Below are 20,719 nucleotides of genomic sequence, written 5' to 3'. Positions count from 1 at the left end.
ACTGTCTTCGTACTCTAAGCTCCCTACTTCTCACTAGACTGCAGCAATGGCTTCTTAGGCCTCTGTTTACTTTCCTTCCCTAAGTCTTTCTTTGCTCTGTAGCCAAACCTATTTAATGCTATACTTTAAATCTTTCAATAATTGCCCCCCCTTTTTTTTACTAAAAACAAAATCTTGAACGTGACCTATAAAACGTTGTGAATAATGGAGCCTGGCTTAGCATCCTAGCCCCATCCCTACTCACCTTCCCAATTTATGTAGTCTCCTGACCTTCTCACTAAGGGTCTACCCGAGAACCCAGGGATACCATGCTCTAGGCCCTGGTGACTATGGTGGTGAACAACACACGAAGGTCACTAGCCTCAGGGAGACGGAAATTCCAGGGATCACATGGAACACAAAGTTCTTTACTTGTAATTAAGCTTAGAGCCAGGACTGTGAGGTTGCTGTTGGTCTTTCTGATGAGACTGTTTCCCATGTCACATCACTACCTCAGGAAAGACCTGAAGGAAGGGAGGGAGGGAGGGAGGGAGGGAGGAAGGGGGGAGGGAGGGAGGGGGCTGCCAGGCAGAGCAGTGGAGCAGTGTCTTCAGGACTGCGGTGTGGCTCCTTCCCACCCTTCTGCTCAGGAGACCCTGCCTGTCAGCCACACGGGAACCTCTGCTTAGGGAGACTCACATCCCAGGCATTTCCTCAGCATCCACTACTTCTCTACAGAGTCACTTTAACTGTAATTACGTAATTACTGGTGTGTCAGGTGCCTGTCTGCACTGCTGGAATCTGCATTCTGTGTGGGCAGTCTATTCACAGATGTATTTCTAGCCTATTGTAGCCACTTAAATGTACTGAGCAGCTTTCTCAACAACACTGCAGTATCTGGGGAAAAGCACACAGATCACTTTGTGCAGCCCAAGTGCTACAGCGACCCTGCATTCTTAGTGCACTGGGTCAAATACCCCTGACACACCATCTGGACTTTTTATTGATTAAGTTACTATGTTTTAGTGTGTGTGTGTGTGTGTGTGTGTGTGTGTGTGTGTGTGTGTGTGTGCAAGTGGAGTGATATGTGCTGGGAACCAAGCTCAGTCCCTCTGTTAGGGCACTGTGTGCTTTTAGAGGCTAAGCCATCTCGTCAGATCCATTCTCTGCATTTTTAAAGCCAGCAACATCCACACACACTAACCTATGGCTCAGCTTCCTTACTCCGTGGCCATTTCACGTGCTTTGGTTAAGCACAATAAGGCTATACTACATCTAAGGCAGCTTTGTTTGCTCCCATTATTAAAGCAAAGATGAGAAGAGGCACAGCCCAGCTCACTTCAGGAAAGGCCTTGTCAGTTCACAGAGAGACCATCCATCCAGAACACCCAAGCCGTCACGCAGCTCCAGAGCTGGCTATCTTATCCAGTCTTTCTTCTAATGCTATCCCTTTAACAATTTTGTTTATAAAACAAAACAAACCAACAACAAAAACCAAGCAACTAATCTAGTATTTTAGTTTTAAAATAGTAGGTTATTTTTAAAAATCCTGTTACTTTGATTAACAAAAGGTGTTTTATAAATTAATATTTTCCACTTAAAACTGTGTTGAAACATATTGCTTAGCAACCCTCTTGAACCTCTTTTGTATAGCTATTCTTTCTGCAATGAAGGTCTATAAACCCGAATGTGTATAGGTTTGTTTTTTTTTTTTTTTTTTTTTTTTTTTTTTTTTGGACAGAGATTTTACCGTGAAGAGCATAGTTCGGTTCTCCTCCATGTCTGTGGGCTGAACAACATTGTGCCCGCCAATTAGGTGGTTCTCGATGTCGTTGTCGAAGGAGCTAAAGGTGCTGCTGCGGAGGCTACCGTCCTGGAACTCCTTCCTGAAGGCCAGCGAGCGCAGTCCAGGCTGTGAGAAGGATTTGCGCATGGGCCGGGGACCAGGTGCTGATGGCTGCCCGGTGGGTGCATCGCAGTCTGTTCTGCGACCACAGCTCACATGGTTGAACTTCTCGATACACTCATCGATTAGTGCAGGTGGCGCCTTCTTGTGGGCCACAGTGACCCGGCCACAGAAGAGCACCTCAAACTTTTTGGCGAAGGTGTCATCGAACTCGGAGGGGCAGCGCAGCTCTTCCTGGCGGGCAATCTTCCCTGCCTGCCGGATGGAGCTGATGATCTCAGGCACCTGTGTAAAACAGAGCGGGGTTAGGGACACTTACAGCAGTGGTACCAAATATCAAAGTCACAACTCAGACACAGCTTCCAGAGCAGGCTGACAGAGGGGCTGGGCTGTACTGGCTCACAGATCACAGTGCCCTCTAAGGTTAAATGACCAGCTCCAGGGCAGGCTCACATTGTAATCCCTAAGGGCCTCGGGGATTACATCTCCACTGGGCTTTGAATCTGCCACGGTGACCTAAACATTCAGAAGATTCTAGGGCAGTGTCTTTGAAAAGCCTCCCTCAGTACATGGTGGGATGGAAGGTCCTTCCACTGACTGAAACTATGGCACCCTTGTTTTCTTCGATGACAAGTTATGACTTGCTCCTGTATTTCCTAGTGTGGACTGATAAAACAAAGGAGGGCCCATGCCTGAGACTTCACAAACAGCTTTTCTTTCCTAATGAGTAAGTCTCAGGAGGAAAGGCTCTCCTGGGCTAAGGCATCCCTGCCACTCCATCCTGTCCACTAGGATCTCCACAGCAACTTCAGAAATAAGACGGGCACCACAGCACAGGGAATTAACAGCGAGCCACGGGCCCCACAGCCCCAGCACCCACTCTCACGTCACGGTCTATAAGAACATGGCAAGCACGGACTTAATCTTCCGGTTTATGTGCCAGGTTTTGCTTTGACTGGACACATATACCTATATTTCCCATTTTTCTACATATAAGACTTTTGGTTGAGGCTTAAACACCTGTAGGCCCTGAACATTTAACATCCTAACCAGAAAAACCCAATCCCTCTTCCAATTCAGGTAAAAAATTCCCACTAGTGTGTAAAGGGAGATAGTTCCAGTCCATTTTGAAAGCAAGCTTGTATTCTGTGTCCATGACTTAACTCAAAGTTATTTAACCCAGAGCAAGCTCTGTCACTAAATACTGATCACACACACGGCAACCTTTGTGCCATAAAGATTCATATGTCTCCTCTCAACGTATTTTACCACAAGAGTCAACATTATCTTTAGAGAGAGGTTTTTAAAATACGATTCCAAGGCTGGAGAGTTGGCTCAGCAGTTAAAGGCACTTAATGCTCTTTCAGAAAACTGGGGTTCAATTCCCAGCATCCTCATGGTGGCTGACAACCATCTGTAACCCTCTTCTGGCCTCCTTGGGCACTGTATGCATGAAGTACATAAACATACATGTAGGCAAAACACACAAACACACACACACACACAGGCAATAAATCCTTTTAAAAAAATTCCTAAAGCATAGATTTAAATATTTGAAACCTGAATTGTCAGCTGGTCATGATGGCACAGGCCACAGGTGGAGCTCTGTATCTGTGACCTTTAGGGTAGTCTGGTGTACACAGAGAGTTCTACAATAGCCAGGACTACACAGAGAGGCTGCTTCAAAATACAAACAAAAGGCCAGATTTTTTTTAAGTGTGTGTGTGCACGTGTGTGTGTGCATGTGTGCGTGCAGGGGATACTGGGCACATTCTCTGGTGTTCACGTGGAGGTGAAAAGACAACCTGTGGCCTCAGTTCTTTCTCTCCACCATGTGACCCAGGGTTAGAACTCAAGCCATTAGCTTTGTCAGCAGGGGTCCAAGGCTGAGGTTTGGCCTGGTGATCATGTTTGCACTGAGGACTTCACATGTTCCTGCTGTAGCTCACTTCCGTACTGCCAGCTCATTGTGCACAACATGTGGCAGCCTAGAAATTGCTATGGGTACAAAATATGGATGAAGGAAGAAAAGAAACAGCAGGAAGTCTGGGCTGCAGCCACAACTTTGCTAATTATTCACAGGATCAAGGCAAAAAACAAAAGCTATGGCTTCTCTCTGGGGAAGAAAGGCTTACAAGATCAGCACTTAAGATTTTCTAGGAAAAAGTTACTTCTGTGTAGTAAAAATAGTGTTCCTTTAAATCAAAATTGCCAACTTATACCTGAGAAGGGTTGCCACTTTCTTAGTGATGGCATGAGACTATTTTAACAGGAGTCACATATATTTCCCAATTATTAACTGTACTTTCTGAACAGAAAAATGCAACTTTGAAGTCTGCTAAAATGTCTAATTTTTCCATACACTACATCTTCTAATACCTCAAGAGAACAATGGTATTTTTCTTTTTCTTTTCTTTTTTTTGCTTTTTTTTTTTTTTTTTTTTAGTACAGAATAGAGTTTATTCAGGTCATGGGAGAGCTAAGAGGGTGGTTGAGGCAGAGGGAGGGGGGAATAGAGGAGTAGAGGCCAGTCATGAGCACATGGAGGGAGAAGGGGGAAGGGAAGGGGAAGAGGAGAGATAGAGGTGGGAGAGCAAGAGAGCCAGGAGGCAAGAGCGATATTTTTCATCATGTTTCAAAGAAGGGAAAAATGTATGAAGCCATATGAACTTATAGCACCTCAGCAATGAGTGGAACAGATACAGAACAAGGTGCTCAAGTGGCCCCTAGATTCTGGGAGCCCGAGGAGCTGAGGCGCACACCACACCCTGGTCAGAGTTCAGGCTGTCACCATTTCTCTAACTACAGATTTCTCCAGTACTTTGATTAGAATAAAAAATACAGACACATTTCATTCAAAGACCAAGGCCCATCTTTCTATGCTCTGGTGGACCTTGTTACTTAGACATCAATTTTCTCTCAAGCCTCCTGCCACTGAACACCAGGAAGGTACATGTAAGATGGGAGTGAGATAGATAGGCACTGGGAGACAAGGTAGATAGATAGAAGACCAGCTTGGGCAGGATAGGGGTGGGGTGAAGCTGTGGGGAGCAAGAGGCAACAGGAGGGAACAAAGGGGCCCTGGGTCATCAGTTCAGGACTGAAGGGACTAAGAAGGGCAGTGAGGCAGGGCAGAGGCAACACAAGGGCGAAGCAAAGATGTAAAGACAGGGAGACCAGTCACATGAAAGTAGGCCAGGTAGAGCTTGAAGCTCACAGATACAGAAAAGGGGAGTCGTCAATATTAAATCCAAAACAAACACAACCAAAAACCAGCCTGTATGGTCTATAGGAACATATACATCAAGTTATAATAACTCCTGCCAAAACAAACAAACAAAGACCTTTTGGGGGCATACGAACTAAAGAATTACTCCCTCTGATGAAATCTGGTACTTTTAATGAATATCTTGCCTAGTTCAGCCAGAGGGCCAAGAGCTATGTCATTCTTGTTTGCAGATAAGCCGATAAAGCAAATCCAAACTAACTAGAGCAGAGGAAAGGACCTGAAAACTGCTTTCCTGGAATAAATCTAATAGGGATTTGGGTTTGGTTGGAGTTTCTGATACTATGGGAACCACAACAAAAATGTTAGGTAATTAAAATCAATTGCCCCAAATTAACGAAGCGGGCCTATTTAGGTATATAGAATTCTCATACTAATGAATGCATGGTAAAGGCAGTTTTTGGTGCAGGCTCAGGTCAGCACTGTTTCATAGGGACCGGGAAATGATACTCTAAGAATCAGGGATACTTCTGTAAATAAAACCCTTATTCAAACATGTGGGTCAGCTTTTTAAGGATTTAGGGATTTTAAGGGATTATAAGCACACTGTAACTGTAATTTTATTCACAAAGATTTAGGAAGGCATTCTGAAAATCTTTAGAATTAAAAAAAAAAGCCCCTTTTATTTTGCATTTACAGGATTGCCGGCTGTTAAAATATAACTATTTAAGCAGCCTGAAGTGACCAATGAAAATAGTTTCCTCCTCTCTTAACTTAAAAACCCTACAGAATCATGCAAACCAAGAGGTTCAATTTTTCATGTTCACTTTATGAACACCCACAAAACTACCCAGGCCATGAAGAGTATACATGTCCAAAATAACCCAAGTAACTGAATAAAAGTCACTTTAAAGAAGTAATGTGCCATTCAAGTGGCACAATGGCTTAGTAGGTATGCGCAGCTCAGGCCAAATGGTGGGCTGGTCACAGGGTTGGTAACAAAAAAAAGGGGGGGAGGGAATGGGTGCTGAATTTTGGCTGTACATGCTTAAGTAATATTGGACTCAAGGGTGACAGGCACCTGAGAAACTCTGATGAACTCAGAGCCCAGTGACAGATTAACCCACATGTGAGGTGTCCTGCCACAGAGATGGTCCTCACTAAACATTAAAATACATAAAAATAAACTCATTTATTTTCACTTATTATTTATTTCACTGAGTGACTCAGAGTGGGTCTCCAAAGAGCTCAGGAGTCAATCATATGATATGAGGTATAGAAATTTGGTTCCATCACCACCTCTTAAATGGGCAAAGGTTGCAACCAAGTTAAGTAATGAACTAGTAACACCTCATTAGTGTAACCTACAAAAAAATTCCCTGAAAACAATGAGGTCCAGAGTTCCCCATTTGGTGAACAGAGACGGCACAGGAACACAGGCAGGTGGGACAGGGCAGTCTCTATCCTAATAGAAACCTTGCTCTATTTATTTCTTCCATTTGGCTCCTTCCCAGTTGCATTTTTGTTAAATGAGGAAATATAAGAAAAGAACGTTCTGTGCCACTAGCAAATTACTGAATCCAAAATAGGTGGACTGAACCCAGTTATAGTGGTTAGAGGGGGATCCTGGGGGTTACAAATGGCCCTGCAGTGCATGCGGTGCTGTGGGACTAAGCCATTGTCTATGCTCTGTGGATCGATTAGTGTCAGAACTGAACTGAGCTGGTGCTTGGAAATTTGCAGAACTTGATGTTGGTGTGGGGGGAAATATCCTCAAAGACTTCACATCAGAGATATTAGCAGTAGGGGCTTGGAGGCTGGACAGGAGTGGCTCAGGTAGTGCTTGCCACACAAGCATGAGGACTGGGTCTCGATCTACAGTGACCTTGCAAAACTAGATATGGCAGTAAAGTCCCTTAACCCCAATGCTGGGTGGAGGAAGGATATGTATGTGGACAGGAGGACTCCTGGAACTCCCTGGCAAGTTAGTGTAGCCAACTGATGAGCTCCAAGCTCACAGAGAAACTGTCTCAAAAACAAAGTGGAAAGATGTAGAAGATGCAGTGACCTCTGGCCTACACGCACATACAAAAATAAAATAAAATAAAATAAAATAAAATAAAATAAAATAAAATAAAATAAAATAAAATGTTGAGAGTAGGCCATAATACTGTGGTTTTATTGCTATTACCATTACAGGAGCTGCTAAATTACTGACTTCATTAACAATCAGGGGAATAAAATTTTAGTTGAAGTTGATGAAAATAGAGACGTAATATACTGTTTTCTCCATCCAACTGCATGTACCCAACCTCTTATCCTCTGAGCCCAGGTTAAGGACCACTGAACTGAAGGAGTCCAGGAAAGAATTACTCCAGGAAAGACTGATAAAGGAAGGCTGGATAGGTGTGAGGGCTGGAGGGCAAGGAGCGAGGAGCAAGGGGTCTGCAAGCTGATATAACCACAGACTCACTGTACAGCAAGACAACTCAAAACTGGCTAGGACCAACATGGCTGACCAAATTCACCAGGGTCCTTTGCTTTATTTGTAATGGCATCCCCACATCCTTAGTTTTCCAAAACTGTCTGCTCCCACCATGCATCTGACTTAAGATACATTTGGGGGTGGGGGGAAACACATTGAGACAAAAAGAGACTTCCATTCCTGGAATTCCCCTCATCATCAAACCAACAATACTCAAAAATAATTCCCTGATTCCATAAAAGTTTGCCCATTAAAGGAGCCATCCAAAAAACCCAAAGACCTGACTCTCATGATATCACCTCATGTCTTCTGAAGAGAACACTCCACTTTTCTGAAACGCCATCATTTTACTTAATAAACTCCTTAATAATCTGCTTTACTGAACACAACTTTGCTTTGTTTTAACATCCTCAAAGTTTTTTCTGTACCTGTACAGAGAACTCAGGGCATATGATCAATGTTGAGTTGTGCCTCCTGGTGCAACAACCCACCAATCATCTCCCTTTGAACCACAGTGGATGGGTGTGTATGTGTGTGTGTGTGTGTGTTATGTGTGTGACCAAAGCCATCCCTACCATCCCAAAGCCAGCTATATAAGGAAAGCTATAACTAAATTCTCTCACTTAAAAAGAAAAAATGCAATTCCTGAAGAATGTAAATTCCGAACAAATCTCAAGTAGCTATTAGTTATAGTAACAAAATTGGCTTCCATATGCTATAAATTCAATGCAAACAAATTATAGCTCCTTCCAAATGTTGCAAGTATACAGTTTAAGGCTGATATACTTTATGGTTCAATTAGTCCTTGTGCTTAGTTTCAACTGTCAGCCTCCTGTCATCCCTGACAGCTGGAATCTTTGCAACCTCACTTCAAGAGCCTGCTGTTTGGTTTGTGGCTCACATCTGACAATCAGGCAAGAGGCTCTCCTTCTAGAATGCTTTTTCATCAACTCCCAGGACACCTAACACCTAATTCTGTCTTACTCCAGATGCTGTACTGGAGATCACATCAGGTTTGTCTACATGGACCCTGCCGATGCCCTTTAACATATATGGCACAAGAACGGAAGCTTCTAGTTTTTCCACCTTACATGTATAAAATGGAAAATATAACAATGCTTCACATATTTACCTGAAAATGCTCCAGCGTGTTACAGGTGAGCACGCTGTAGGGTAAAATGGAAACAGACTTCAACGTCTAGCTTTCCTTTTGGGGGGGGGTGCTCAACAATTCTTCACACAGCTCTGTGTACACTCTTAAAGATAAGCCAACCTTCAACATGGTTGTTACTCCTCACACAGGGTACATGGCTGGCGAGGGAAGCAACTAGCAACCAAGAGAGATGAGCAGCCTTGACTCGGACAGTGGGAAGCAAGGATGAGTCAGAGAAGCATTTCAGATTAAAATGGGCAAGGATGGCAACGGCATGGAGGGTGCCTAGGAACAGTGGAGGACACCGGCAGTGGTCAAGGATCATCTCTCTCTCTCTCTCTCTCTCTCTCTCTCTCTCTCTCTCTCTCTCACTCATACACATACACACACATACACAAAGGGGGCGCACACACACACACACACACACACACACAAAGGGGGACTGGAAATCTGAGCACAGTTCCTTTTTAGGGAGATTTATTCCCAAACAATTAAAAAAAAAAAAAAAAAAAAAAAAAAAAGGATATTGCACCATTGTGTGAAACCAGGATGCTGGGTAAAGCAAACCAGCTCTTCAGACCACTGCGGTACACTGGCCAAAATGATGGAATTGTTTTCAAGATAATTGATTTTATTTTAAATTATTGCATCATTTCCCCTTCCTTTTCTTCCCTCCAACCCCTCCCATGCAGCATCCCATTCCCCCTCAAATTGACCTATTTTTCAAAAGAACTAGTAATAGCAAATATGTATGAAAAGCTATTATTTCTTCCACACATTTTCGTCCTAAGTGATATCATTTTAAGCTATTATTTAATTATTACTGTGTATACATAATGTGTATGTATACAGCATCCACATGCCACGGTCTGCAAGTAGAAGTCAGGAAGCAACTCTGTGTCAGGGGCTCTTCTCTCCTACCTTCTTATGGCGTCTAGGGATCAAATTCATTGCAGGCTTGTGTGGCAAACACCTTTACCTGCTGAGCCAGCTCCCCAGCCCTTACAAAGGACAGAGGTGAGTGGGGCAGCATGGGGCAGACTCTCTAGGCAACAGTAACAGGAGTTTGTGATTTTCATACTCTGCGGGGTTTTCCCTGTACTTCATACATGTTAGCATTACAATCTTTAAAGGCTTTTAAAAAAATTTAAAGCACAGTTTGGGGGTCTGCATGGTGGTGCATCCTTCTTTAATTCCCATACTTGGGAGGCCTGTGCAGGTGGATCTGTGTGAGCTTAAAGGTGTCCCATTTTGGAGCACTGTCACCAAAAAAAATGTATGCTTTTTTCTTAAACCAGTCTTTTCAACATTATTGACTACTAGAGTCAGATAAGGGCTTCTACCAGTAAATAAGCTATTAAATATAAAGGTTTAAAAACTCCACATAGGGAGCACGATGATATACTAAATTTTAAGTTACAAACACGAAAACCCCTCTCGGCTGGTAAGAACTCATGGCAGACTCGGCTTGCCAAAGGTTCATGTGAAGGAGATTTAAGGACCTGAGTTCACTCTAAGTCTGAGATAAGCCCACAGAATGACTTGGATATCCAAAGAATGAAAGGAACAAAGCCCTAGGGCATTAGGAGAGACGTCAACCTCACATCAAGAGAGGGGTCATGACCCCATAGTTCCTCTTGCTGATCAGGCTGTAACAGTTCTGATTTTAGAAGACTTCAAAAGCAGCAAGGAGAGTGGAGTAGTGTGTGCAAAGCTCTGAGCAGAGACCCGGGTGAGGAGTCAAGGGCTTGAGTCTAGGAAGGGCCTCCATCTCCCAGGGAGCAAGTCTATCCTCAGAACAGGCTTAAACATTATGAACCAGCAAATGAGAAACGGGTAAATGAGTTAGTTACATGCTGACTTGTGGTTTGAATGTTACCAGGTACACAATAAATACATGTGTCTTTTTTAAATTTTATTTTACTTTATTTACGGAGTGGGGTGGGGGTGGTGAGTACTAAGAACCTGCTTACACCTCCACCTTCAAGAGCCTGCTGAGAACAGGGCATGCAGAACTCAGTTTTCTCACCCTGCTGGGGGAACACTGATTTCTTTCACAGGATCAAACATTCACTAGCAGGAACATTCCTAGAGAACCAATACAAAAACCAAGAGATAAGGAGATATCTGAAAAGAGATAAGGAGACTTGCAGCTGACAAGAGCTACTGGGGAACCTGCCTGCAGCTGGCTGCTTTTCCCATGCCAGAGAGCACTACGGTGTGGCCAGAAGTTTTGCTCAGGCTGAACTCTGATCCACCCACTACAATTAAATTCCATCTACCAAGTGGGAACTAAAGTCTCTGAATCCTAAGGACATTTTCCAAAGTGACACTCAATCTAGATTCTCTTGGCCTCTTGGTCTCCCTCCCTTTTCCCCTCCTCTCCCCATTCCCTTCCCCTCCCCTCTCTCCCTCTCTCCCTCTCTCCCTCTCTCTCTCTCTCTCTCTCTCTCTCTCTCTCTCTCTCTCTCTCTCTCTCTCCCTCCCTCCCTCTCTCCCCCTCTCCCCCTCTGCCTCTACTACCCTCTTAACTCCCTCCATGACCTGAATAAACTCTATTCTGTACTATACCGTCATGTCTGGTCCCTCCGGGGAAGGGATTCCCAGCATGGGCCACCCAGAGGCATCCCCTTTCCCCCAGGCCTCCATGGGTCATATCCCATCTCCACTCTCTTCATCCTTTTCCTAACATTGGTGCTGAAACTCGAGACATCATCTTTATATCACACACACAATCATTGGTGTCCCGGGTGAGATTAGATTTCCTCACAACCAGGTATCTCTTTTTCCTTTTATTGGTGTTGTGACTCAGATTGAGAAACTCTGCAGGTTCACATCCCGACATGCTCACTAGCCTAAACTTCAGAGAACTGATGTCCACAGACCCTGGACAACAAGGAAACAGCCAACTCTGAGACTGGACAAACATCCCCACTCCCACTTTTCTAGACTCTCTAGAAATGTCGCCCCAAAACAAGCATGAAGCAGTCAAAGATCACAACAACCCTATTCCTGCTCCACCATAGCTTCTAATTTTTCTTTTTAATTAAATCAAAACAGGGAACGTTGTGATTCTGTAAACCTCACCCCTCAGTTACCTGGCAACAGCCAGGTATGCTCCGCCCTACTTACCTGACACTATAAAAGTGGATGCTTGCCCCTCCTCTCTCTTGCCCTCTTGCTACCCCTCCTCCTCTCCCTATTCCTTTCCCCCACCCCTCTCTCCACGTGCTCATGGCCGGCCTCTACTTCTCTACTCTTCTCTTCCCTCTCTCTCTCTGCCTCTAATAAACTCTATTCTGTACCAAAAAAAAAAAACAGAACAAGCCAGGAAGGGTTGGGTGTGAGTGGCATGTGAGCCAACAGCCTCCTTGAGATGTCACCTGTATGCACTGCACTGTCATCTTAGACTTCTGCTCTCAGACCCAGCAGAGGATTTCTGGGCTCCTTCAGCTGTGCCAGAGACGTTGGGTGTGGGTGACCTCCGATACTGCCAGGACAGATGCTTGCTGTTGTTCTCTGATCCAAAGAGGACGGCTTAATGTAGATCTCTACCTGTGCATGGTTTTCTCCACTGGACTCCACTGGCCAACCACCTCTTTAAAGAATCCTCCCTTTTTCCCCGGTTCCCAAGCGCTTCCAGGGGACCAGGCTCGCACTTGGCAAGAGGCTTCTTTCTATTCATTCCTCCTCCTGTCAACTTTCAACTGTCAGGGTACACACTATTCATTCCTCAGCATGAGCCCAGATCTCAGGTGCTGTTCAAGCCTGTACTTAGTCCAGCCAGTCATCACCCAACAAGGCTCTCACCCAGCCCAACCTCTGTCACTGGCTTATCCCCTCATTCACTCACTCTGATCTCCACACATCCTGAGGGCAGGCTTCTGCTCATGAACCCTCCTTCTCTGACCTCTACCAAAACATGGGTACCCAGCTTCCCTGGGGGGGTCCTCCCCCAAGGAGTGTCAATATACTACTTTATCTCACTCAGCTCCCTTGCAAACAGCCTTTCTGTCAATCATAGGCACCCTGAGTTTCCCTCCACCTAGAACATTCCCTCCTCCATGCCTTAATGGCATTCAGCTTCTTCCATAACTCCTGGGCAGGACTGTTCACTCACCCACCATCCATCCATCCATCCATCCATCCATCCATCCATCCATCCATCCACTGTCCACTCATCCACCCAGCCAGCCACCTACCCACCCACCACCTAGCCACTCAGCCACCTTTTAGAGATCATTTTAGAGATCAGGAAAAGAAGCCACAAAGAGCTAGGGTGACTGTCATCAAGTCACAAAGCTCAGGGGCACAGAACTAGCAGACATTCCCAGTCAAAGTCATTTCCCCAGTCATAGGACTTGCTTTGCCTGATGAAGTAGGGATGAAGTAATCTTTGGTGTCAGATTTCCTTATTTGGGTAACACTCCTAAGCCTCCAAATAAATAATGATAATAATAGAACAACATATGCCATATGCCTAGAAACATGTTGTAGGAGACACCTCTGAGACCCAAACCTTACCAGTTTTTCACTATATGCTTAACAACAGTGCTTCATGATAATGAAGACCTTTGGCACCTACCCTAGATCTGCATAGACAGGCTTGGGGGCAGAGTCACCCTTTCCTTCACTCTGTTGACATCTACCCACTCCTGAGAAAGCATACACGTATTAGAGCAATGAAAAACCCCACACCGAAGTCACCAGGTGCTCCAGGTCACTGCAGTCCTTTCTAAATACTCAAATCTGGAGCATATGTGTACATGAACGGGAGGCATGTGAAAACCAGAGGTTAATGCTAGGTATTTTCCTCTACCGCTTGACAACTTTTATTTTTTTTTAAAGATTGATTTACCTTTGTTTTATGTGATGGGTTTGTTACCTACATATATGTTGGTACACCACAAGTGTGCATAGACCTCAGAGGTCTGAAGATACTCTCAGGTCCCCTAGAAGTGAAGTTACAAACATTCATTAGAGATTGTGTGGGTGCTGGGAATAACGTGCTGTCCTCTGGAAGAGCTGCAATTGCTCTTAACTGCTGAGCCATCTCTCTAGCTCACTTTGTTTTGAGACAGGGTCCCCAAATAAACTTGGACTTCAACAACCTGAGTCAACTAGACAGGCTAGCCAATGAGGCCCAAGGATTCTCATGTCTTAACGCCCACTGCACCCCATCCCACCCCAATGCTGGGATCCCAGGTTCTGATTCTCTGGCAATGAGATTCCATTCATACTTGGGTGCTAGGGACTGAACCTGACCTAACTCAGCAAGTCCTTTACTAAGCACTGTGCTGACTAAATTATCTCCCAGCCTTCCGAAAATCGCATTTTAAAAGACAATTCTATTTGAGACAGCCATCTACAGCAATTCTGATTCCAATTACTCCTCGGTACACACCTGCCTTCTCCTAGGTAAGGTCTCACTTTGTGTGCACCATGGTGGACTTGCACAGTAAGACTCAACCTGCACAGAGAGTCTGGAGCAGGCAAGATTCTCAGCAAATGTCTAAAGTCACCATAGCCGTCCACTGACCAGAAGGTGAATACAGAACATTAGAGCAGGGTGGATGCTCTCCTGGTCTAACAGGATGCTTTTCCTGGGAGAAAGGCCATCTACACACCATAGCCTCGGTGGATTAACATACTAGAGAGCTGCCTCCGTTTCAGGTTCTCTCATGCATACCAAAATCAAGTGGAACAGACCGAAACATCAGGATGATGCAGATTCCTAGGCATTAGTCATGAATTTCCAGAACTGAAAATATTTTAGAAATCCTTCCCCTCACATGGAAACTTGGGAACATGCCTATTTCTGAAACAATAAGAAGGCCTTGACCATAGTACATATACTAGTAGTATTTCATGCTTACCATGTAATTTGTTAATAATCAAAAGACAAGAAGTCAATCACTTATTCATCATAATGGGGTTTTTGTCTGTTCTGAAGCCAAATTTAATCAGCTCTACTATTTTATATTTGGAAACTTACATTGTATTAAAAAGATTTAACAATAGAACAGTCACAAATGACTGTTAGCAAATACTGCCTCAAAGATCGTGGGTTATTTTCACCTAATGACTGGTTTCCTTTGGGTCCACCCAGTAAAAATAACTTCCACAAAATACCATTCTTGGCTAATTCTCTGCCTTTAGCAGGCCTACAATTGTAAACTTCGCCCAACAAATAAACTTCCTTCCTATTTTTATAGTTTTCCAAAATTGGTGTGTCTATGTCTTTGGTTGGCCAACTTTTTCTAGTTTAGAAAACTTGGCAATAAAAAATTCTTCACAGTATACTGAGAGTAAAAGGAGCAGAACCTTAGAGCGCTCTGCCTGGCTCAGCAATAGGGGAAAGGCACAGAATTGTGACCTTGGATGATGACATTCAGGCTCCAGGTAGCAGAGAACAGAGCAATTGTTCTGCCCCATTTCCCTCTTATCTGATCTGAATGAGCTGATGCCTGACGGGAGCATCGTGTTCTTGTTCTGCCCTACTGAGGGAGCTATGTTTAACTCCAGCACTGCCTGAAAGCAACAGGCAGCAGCTAAGCATGACAGCACGCACAGAAAGATGCAGACGGCACTAGCCAGGATTCCCTGTCAGTGCATGGATGAAGGAATGGGCGTGTGCAGATGTGCGCATGTGGAAGCACATACTGTGCCTGCATGCAGGAGCCAGGAGGGTGTTAGAGGATGCCAGGCGCCATGTTGCTAGGCCATTCTCCATTTCATGCTGCTATCTCTTCTGCTATCTGTATCTGAAGTCCAAGTCCAGGGATCCTGGCTCCATCCTGCACAGTGCTATAGCTGGAGGTGTGCACATGGTATCCCTGGATTTTCACATGGGTGTTGGGAGGTTTGAACTCATGTCCTCTCACTAGAGCTCCAAGTGTTCCTACCCACTGAGGCATAGCTGTAAACATCCTAGCTGTAATCACCGCAGCAATGAAGGGCTCCGTTTTTCTCATGTTGAAGAAAGAAGAACTGAGACTGTAGCTTGGTGGTAGAGTGCTTGCCTGGCATCCACAGAGTCCTGGGTTCAAGTTCCACCACCACAAGAGAACAATGATGGTAACAATAGTAAATGGGAAGAAACAGAGCAGCCAACTAGTCTTCTCTACCCACAAACGCAGTGAGCTGGTGTTGATGGATCATGCTTACGTGTTAACTGGCCCAGGAATTGTTCTATATAAAGTAGCTAAATGCTAAGTAGCCTGAAGGAAAGCTATTTGTCCCATTTGACTGACACGGATGAAGATTTATGATTCTGGTCCGAGCTGCAATCACAGAAACCGATTCCACATGGAGCAAGGACACAGTGACCATTCACCACCGTATGCTCATCTATCAGAAACTGGGTCCCAGGGAAGTCTAAGATGCCCACGCTGAAGACAGCAACTGAAAAGATGTGGCTCTGTCGGTTATTTCTATAAATCAAGTGACATGTAGTGGTGCAAACCCACAATCCCTGCACTGAAGATCTAGGTAGGCATCCATGAGTTCCAGGCCAGCCTGGGCAACAAGGGGACAAGGATGAGGAAGGAACAGGAGAAAGGAAAGCGGAGGGGGAGTAAAAGAAAAAAGGGATGGGGTGGGAAATCCAATAACCAATATAATGAAAAATGCATCACCTTGAAACTGACCTCTTCGGTCTGCTTCAATCTTCCTTCCAATCTTGACCCATCTTTAGCTTTCCACCAGGCTTCTCTCTCATCTATTTTCCTCTTTCTCAGTAAGAACTCCTGATATGTAGGGATACTGAAAGTATATTACCCACAACTAGTTTCACCCTGGTATACTTATTTTTAAAAGCAGGCTAGATCATTTTATACCTTTCTCCTAAGAAAAGAAGTTCCATTGCTCAGTGGACAAGATCCTTTCCAAGTCCTGCCAACCCTGTTTCAGAATGAGAACACCTCCTCCTACCCAGACAGCACAGCTATGAAAGCTGAAGCCTGATGCACTTAGAGTCATATAACTCAACCTTCAATCGTAGGTAGGATTTGTGCTGTTCGACATGATGACTACAGCTAGTAGTGCATCATACTCTTGGAAAGAACCAAGATAACAGATATGAAGTGTCTCCATAGAAATAGTGAAGATGTAAGATAAGCAGGATGTCAGTCAGCTAGGTTTAGTCATTCTGTGCTGTACACATGTCAAAACATCGTGGTAGGTATAGTAAATATCATTTTATCTGTCCCTGAAAACAGCACTTTAAAAATAGCTATGATGGAACCAGAGGAATTGCTCAGCACTTTTAAGAGCTGGTTGCTTTTGCAGAGAACCAGGGTTCAATCCTAGCACCCACATGACTGCTATCAACTCCAGTTTCAGGGGAAACAACCCCCTCTTCTGACCTCCACTGGCACTGCACACACATAGTGCACAGATGTACATTCAGACAAAACACATCGCATAAAGTACAATAAATAATTTTTTAAATGTTAAATGGTTCTGGTAAATTACCTAGTTTCTCTAAATGTTGGTTTCTTTATATTCCCCATGCACACACACACCAGTAAAACACGTAGGAAGAACCAATAACCAACCACACTAGTATCATAATTACTCCAAGAATCAGGTAAGTTATGGAACTTGACTACTCCCATCATAACTGCTCGCACACATAAAGTGTTCAGATGTGTAATCATCTTTCCCTCCCCTTGATGTTTTAATGCTAACTCAAGTTTCCCTCCTCTTTAGTGCCCAATATAGATAATGCTTTTCCAAACAAAATCAATCATCCTTATTGGAGGAAAGGAAATAAATACATTATACATGTCACTCACTTTATATGAGTTCCTGGAAACAAGAGAACTAAATAAATAGATCAGTATGTCACCGCAGCCCAGTGCCAGGGAATACCCTGCTACACTGAACCCCAGCAGCTCTCTCTCTACAAACGTTCAGGCCATACTTCCTACCAGCACACAGTTTACACAGCTGGTCTCCCAGACCACACAGCCTTATATTAATGACACCCTTTATAGGTCAAAGGCTCTCCACTCACCCCAACCACTGCTCACAATTCCAACCTACCTACCCCTGTCTCTTTCCCATGCCCATTATGATCTGAAATTTAGAAGTGCGCTTTTATGTGACTAAATAAAGTTATGAGAAATACAATATATTGTTTCAAAGATATGCATAGCTTTGACTCACAAGTCAGCAAGGCAATATATAATGTATACAAAACCAAGAGACAAGAAATTTGGGGTTAAGTTTAGCCATAAACTAGCTATGAGAACTTAATGACTAAAGTTGACTTCATTGTTCTGGGTACCAGCTTCTTTATGCAAAAAAGAGCAAACGGAATCATATTCAAAGCTCCATCCCATTTACTTTGAACAACAGGACCCAGCTGCACCAGAATTACCACGCCTGAGCCACAACCATTAACAGGATGTGCTGGAATGAAAGAAAAGGATCCTTCCCTTCTGAATCTACCCACGTGCGGATAATTTGGTAAAAATAATAGGCCTCACCAAGGTGAAAAAGGCTGGTGTCAGAAGGCTCTATGCAAGCTACTAACAGTGGGAAGCAACCAACAGTCTTACCCCGTGTGACAGCTATGAAACACAAGAATGTGGAAGAGGGGGTGGAAAGATGATAAGAGCCCAAGGACCAGGAAATCTAGACATGAGAGTGAAGCTTCACTCACGATACCTCTACAATATGGATGCCTAAATGAGACCCGACCAAGGACACCAATTGACGTGTTAAAGCAGAAAGCTCATGGGGTCTCCACCCCTAGACAAATAACTCCACGTAACTTAGAGTGGAAGAAATAGTCTTCCACCAAGCAGTTAGTCTTGAAATCATACACGTATTAACACTGAATAGATTCAGCAGGCGTAATCCATGTATTTAGGGATATATATAAATAAGTATATATCCATATATAAGAATGCATATGTATGTGTATGAGAGGGAAGGGATGGGAGGAGGAAACATATGGGCGGAGTTGGGGAAAGGAAGGTGGGAAGAGAGTGTATAGGCAGTATAAGCTAAATTTAATGATTTAAAAATAAAAGAGAACACAAACATTGGGGTGTGTGGAAGGGAGGTAAGTCTGAGAGTGGCTCAGGGAAGGGGTTGGCTAAGATCAAAGCACACTGTATGAAATCCTCAAAAAAACTAATAAAAATGTACAGGAGGAGAGCAAAAGGAAAAAAAAAGTCAACGACAAGGCAAGGGGCTGGACTCAGCAGTTCTCAACCTTTGGGTCTACATCACTTCAGAGGGACCAACACAAACCTTTCAAAGAACAACAGGAAAGCACAGGTTCTTCACATTGTGATTCTTAACAGACACAAAATTACAGCTATAAAGCAGCAACAAAAAATAACTTTATGGTTGGAACTGTATTAAAGGGTCTCAGCATTAGGAAGGCTGAGAAGCACTGAGCTGTAGCTGTGGCTCAGCAGTTAAGAGCACTTGTATCTCTCACAGAGGACCAGAGTTTGTAGTTGGCCCCCCTCCCCACTGCATCCACAGCAGGTGGCTCACAACCACCAGTAACTCCAGCTCCCCAGAATCTGGCTTTCTCCTGCACTCACAGACACATTACCTCACACACACACACACACACACACACACACACACACAATTTTAAAAATAACTTTTTTAAAAGTTAAAAACAAGGCAGGCAGACTTTCAAAGTGGCCTTGAATAACTCAGGCACATCAAGAAACTCCCACTAGTGTTTCCTAACCATGCTTTCTCATAACCTACCCACACTGAGCACGTTTGCCCTTTCCTAAGATTTCACTCAGACCTCACCTTCTTTTAAATTGGATATTCTCTGTATTTACATTTCAAATGTTATTCCCTTTCCCCCCCCCCCCCACTCCTATCCTTTTCCCAACCATCCTCCTCCACCTCAGTGCCTTGGCGTTCCCCTACACTGGGAAAACAAGCTTTCACTGGACCAAAGGTCTCTCTTCCCATTGATGTCAGACAATGTCATCCTCTCCTGCATATGCACCTGGAGTCCTTGTGAACTCATTGGTTGGTGTTTTTTAGTCCCTGGGAGCTGTGGTGGGTTTGGTTAGTTGATAATGTTGTTTTTCCCATGGGGTTGCAGACCCTTTCAGCTCCTTCAGTCATTTCTCTAGTTCCTTCATTGTGGTCACTGTGTTCAGTCCGATGGTTAGCTGCAAGCACCCTCATCTGTATCAGGATAACTCTGGCAGAGCCTCTGAGGAGGCATCCATATCAGGCTCCTGCCAGACCTCATCTTCTATTCTCCCCATAACCTTGGCTGAACCATTCATACACAGCCCTAGTCAAACTGCAATCAACTTTCCCTCACAGGTCTCCTCCCCCAACTAAACTGCAAGATGATGCTCGGAGGCCATTTTATCTCTGTCCCCTCAGCACCTAACACTGCCTGTGCAACCATCATCCATTCACCTCAACAGACTGTTTACCAATGTTCTTCAGTTCCCTGTGCATATTCTGATGTTAGTCAAAAACGGATTTTTACAAACAAAAGGAGACAAAGAACAGATATAAAGGGGTTTTTTTTAGAATGAGGAAACAGACTCAGCAAAATTAACCTGGACAGTCTGGGTCAAAATAAGCCAACAGAGCTCTTGCATCCCTTCTTGTCATAGCACCATGGCGGGTATAAAATAATATTCAGGAAAAGGGCACGAACACTAGAAATGATCTTTTATTTTCACATAGCTCTAACAAAGCATTGCCGAATACTACAATCCTGCTAAGATGATCAAAATCCAGCTCACAGCCTTAGCTGTCATCTTCCTTGGAGAAACATATGCACCACGTGATAAAAGTGGACAGCAAGAGAACGTGCCAGTTGAAGGGAAAAGGAGCGGTGTGGTCCAAATACAGCAGCCTGTACTCCCCTCTGAGCAGAGACAAGACACGCAAACTAAGAATGGACTGAGACGGCTGGTTCCAGCTGTTGGAGAACACACTGGCATCACGCTTTGT

At 44.2% G+C, this 20,719-nt stretch overlaps 1 protein-coding gene across 1 annotated transcript in view; it reads right to left on the bottom strand.

Moving 5' to 3' along the window:
- Positions 1-20,719, bottom strand: part of TBC1D1 (TBC1 domain family member 1) — a 180,099-nt gene that overhangs the window by 88,188 nt on the left and 71,192 nt on the right. Inside the window, 1 exon segment of the mRNA XM_080932552.1 lies at positions 1,730-2,170. Within this exon segment, the coding sequence (XP_080788678.1) occupies positions 1,730-2,170 (441 nt within the window).

The sequence above is a fragment of the Micromys minutus genome, assembly GCF_963924665.1.
Source record: "Micromys minutus genome assembly, chromosome: 1".
Taxonomy (NCBI): domain Eukaryota; kingdom Metazoa; phylum Chordata; class Mammalia; order Rodentia; family Muridae; genus Micromys; species Micromys minutus.
This window is presented reverse-complemented; position numbering and strand designations above follow the sequence as displayed.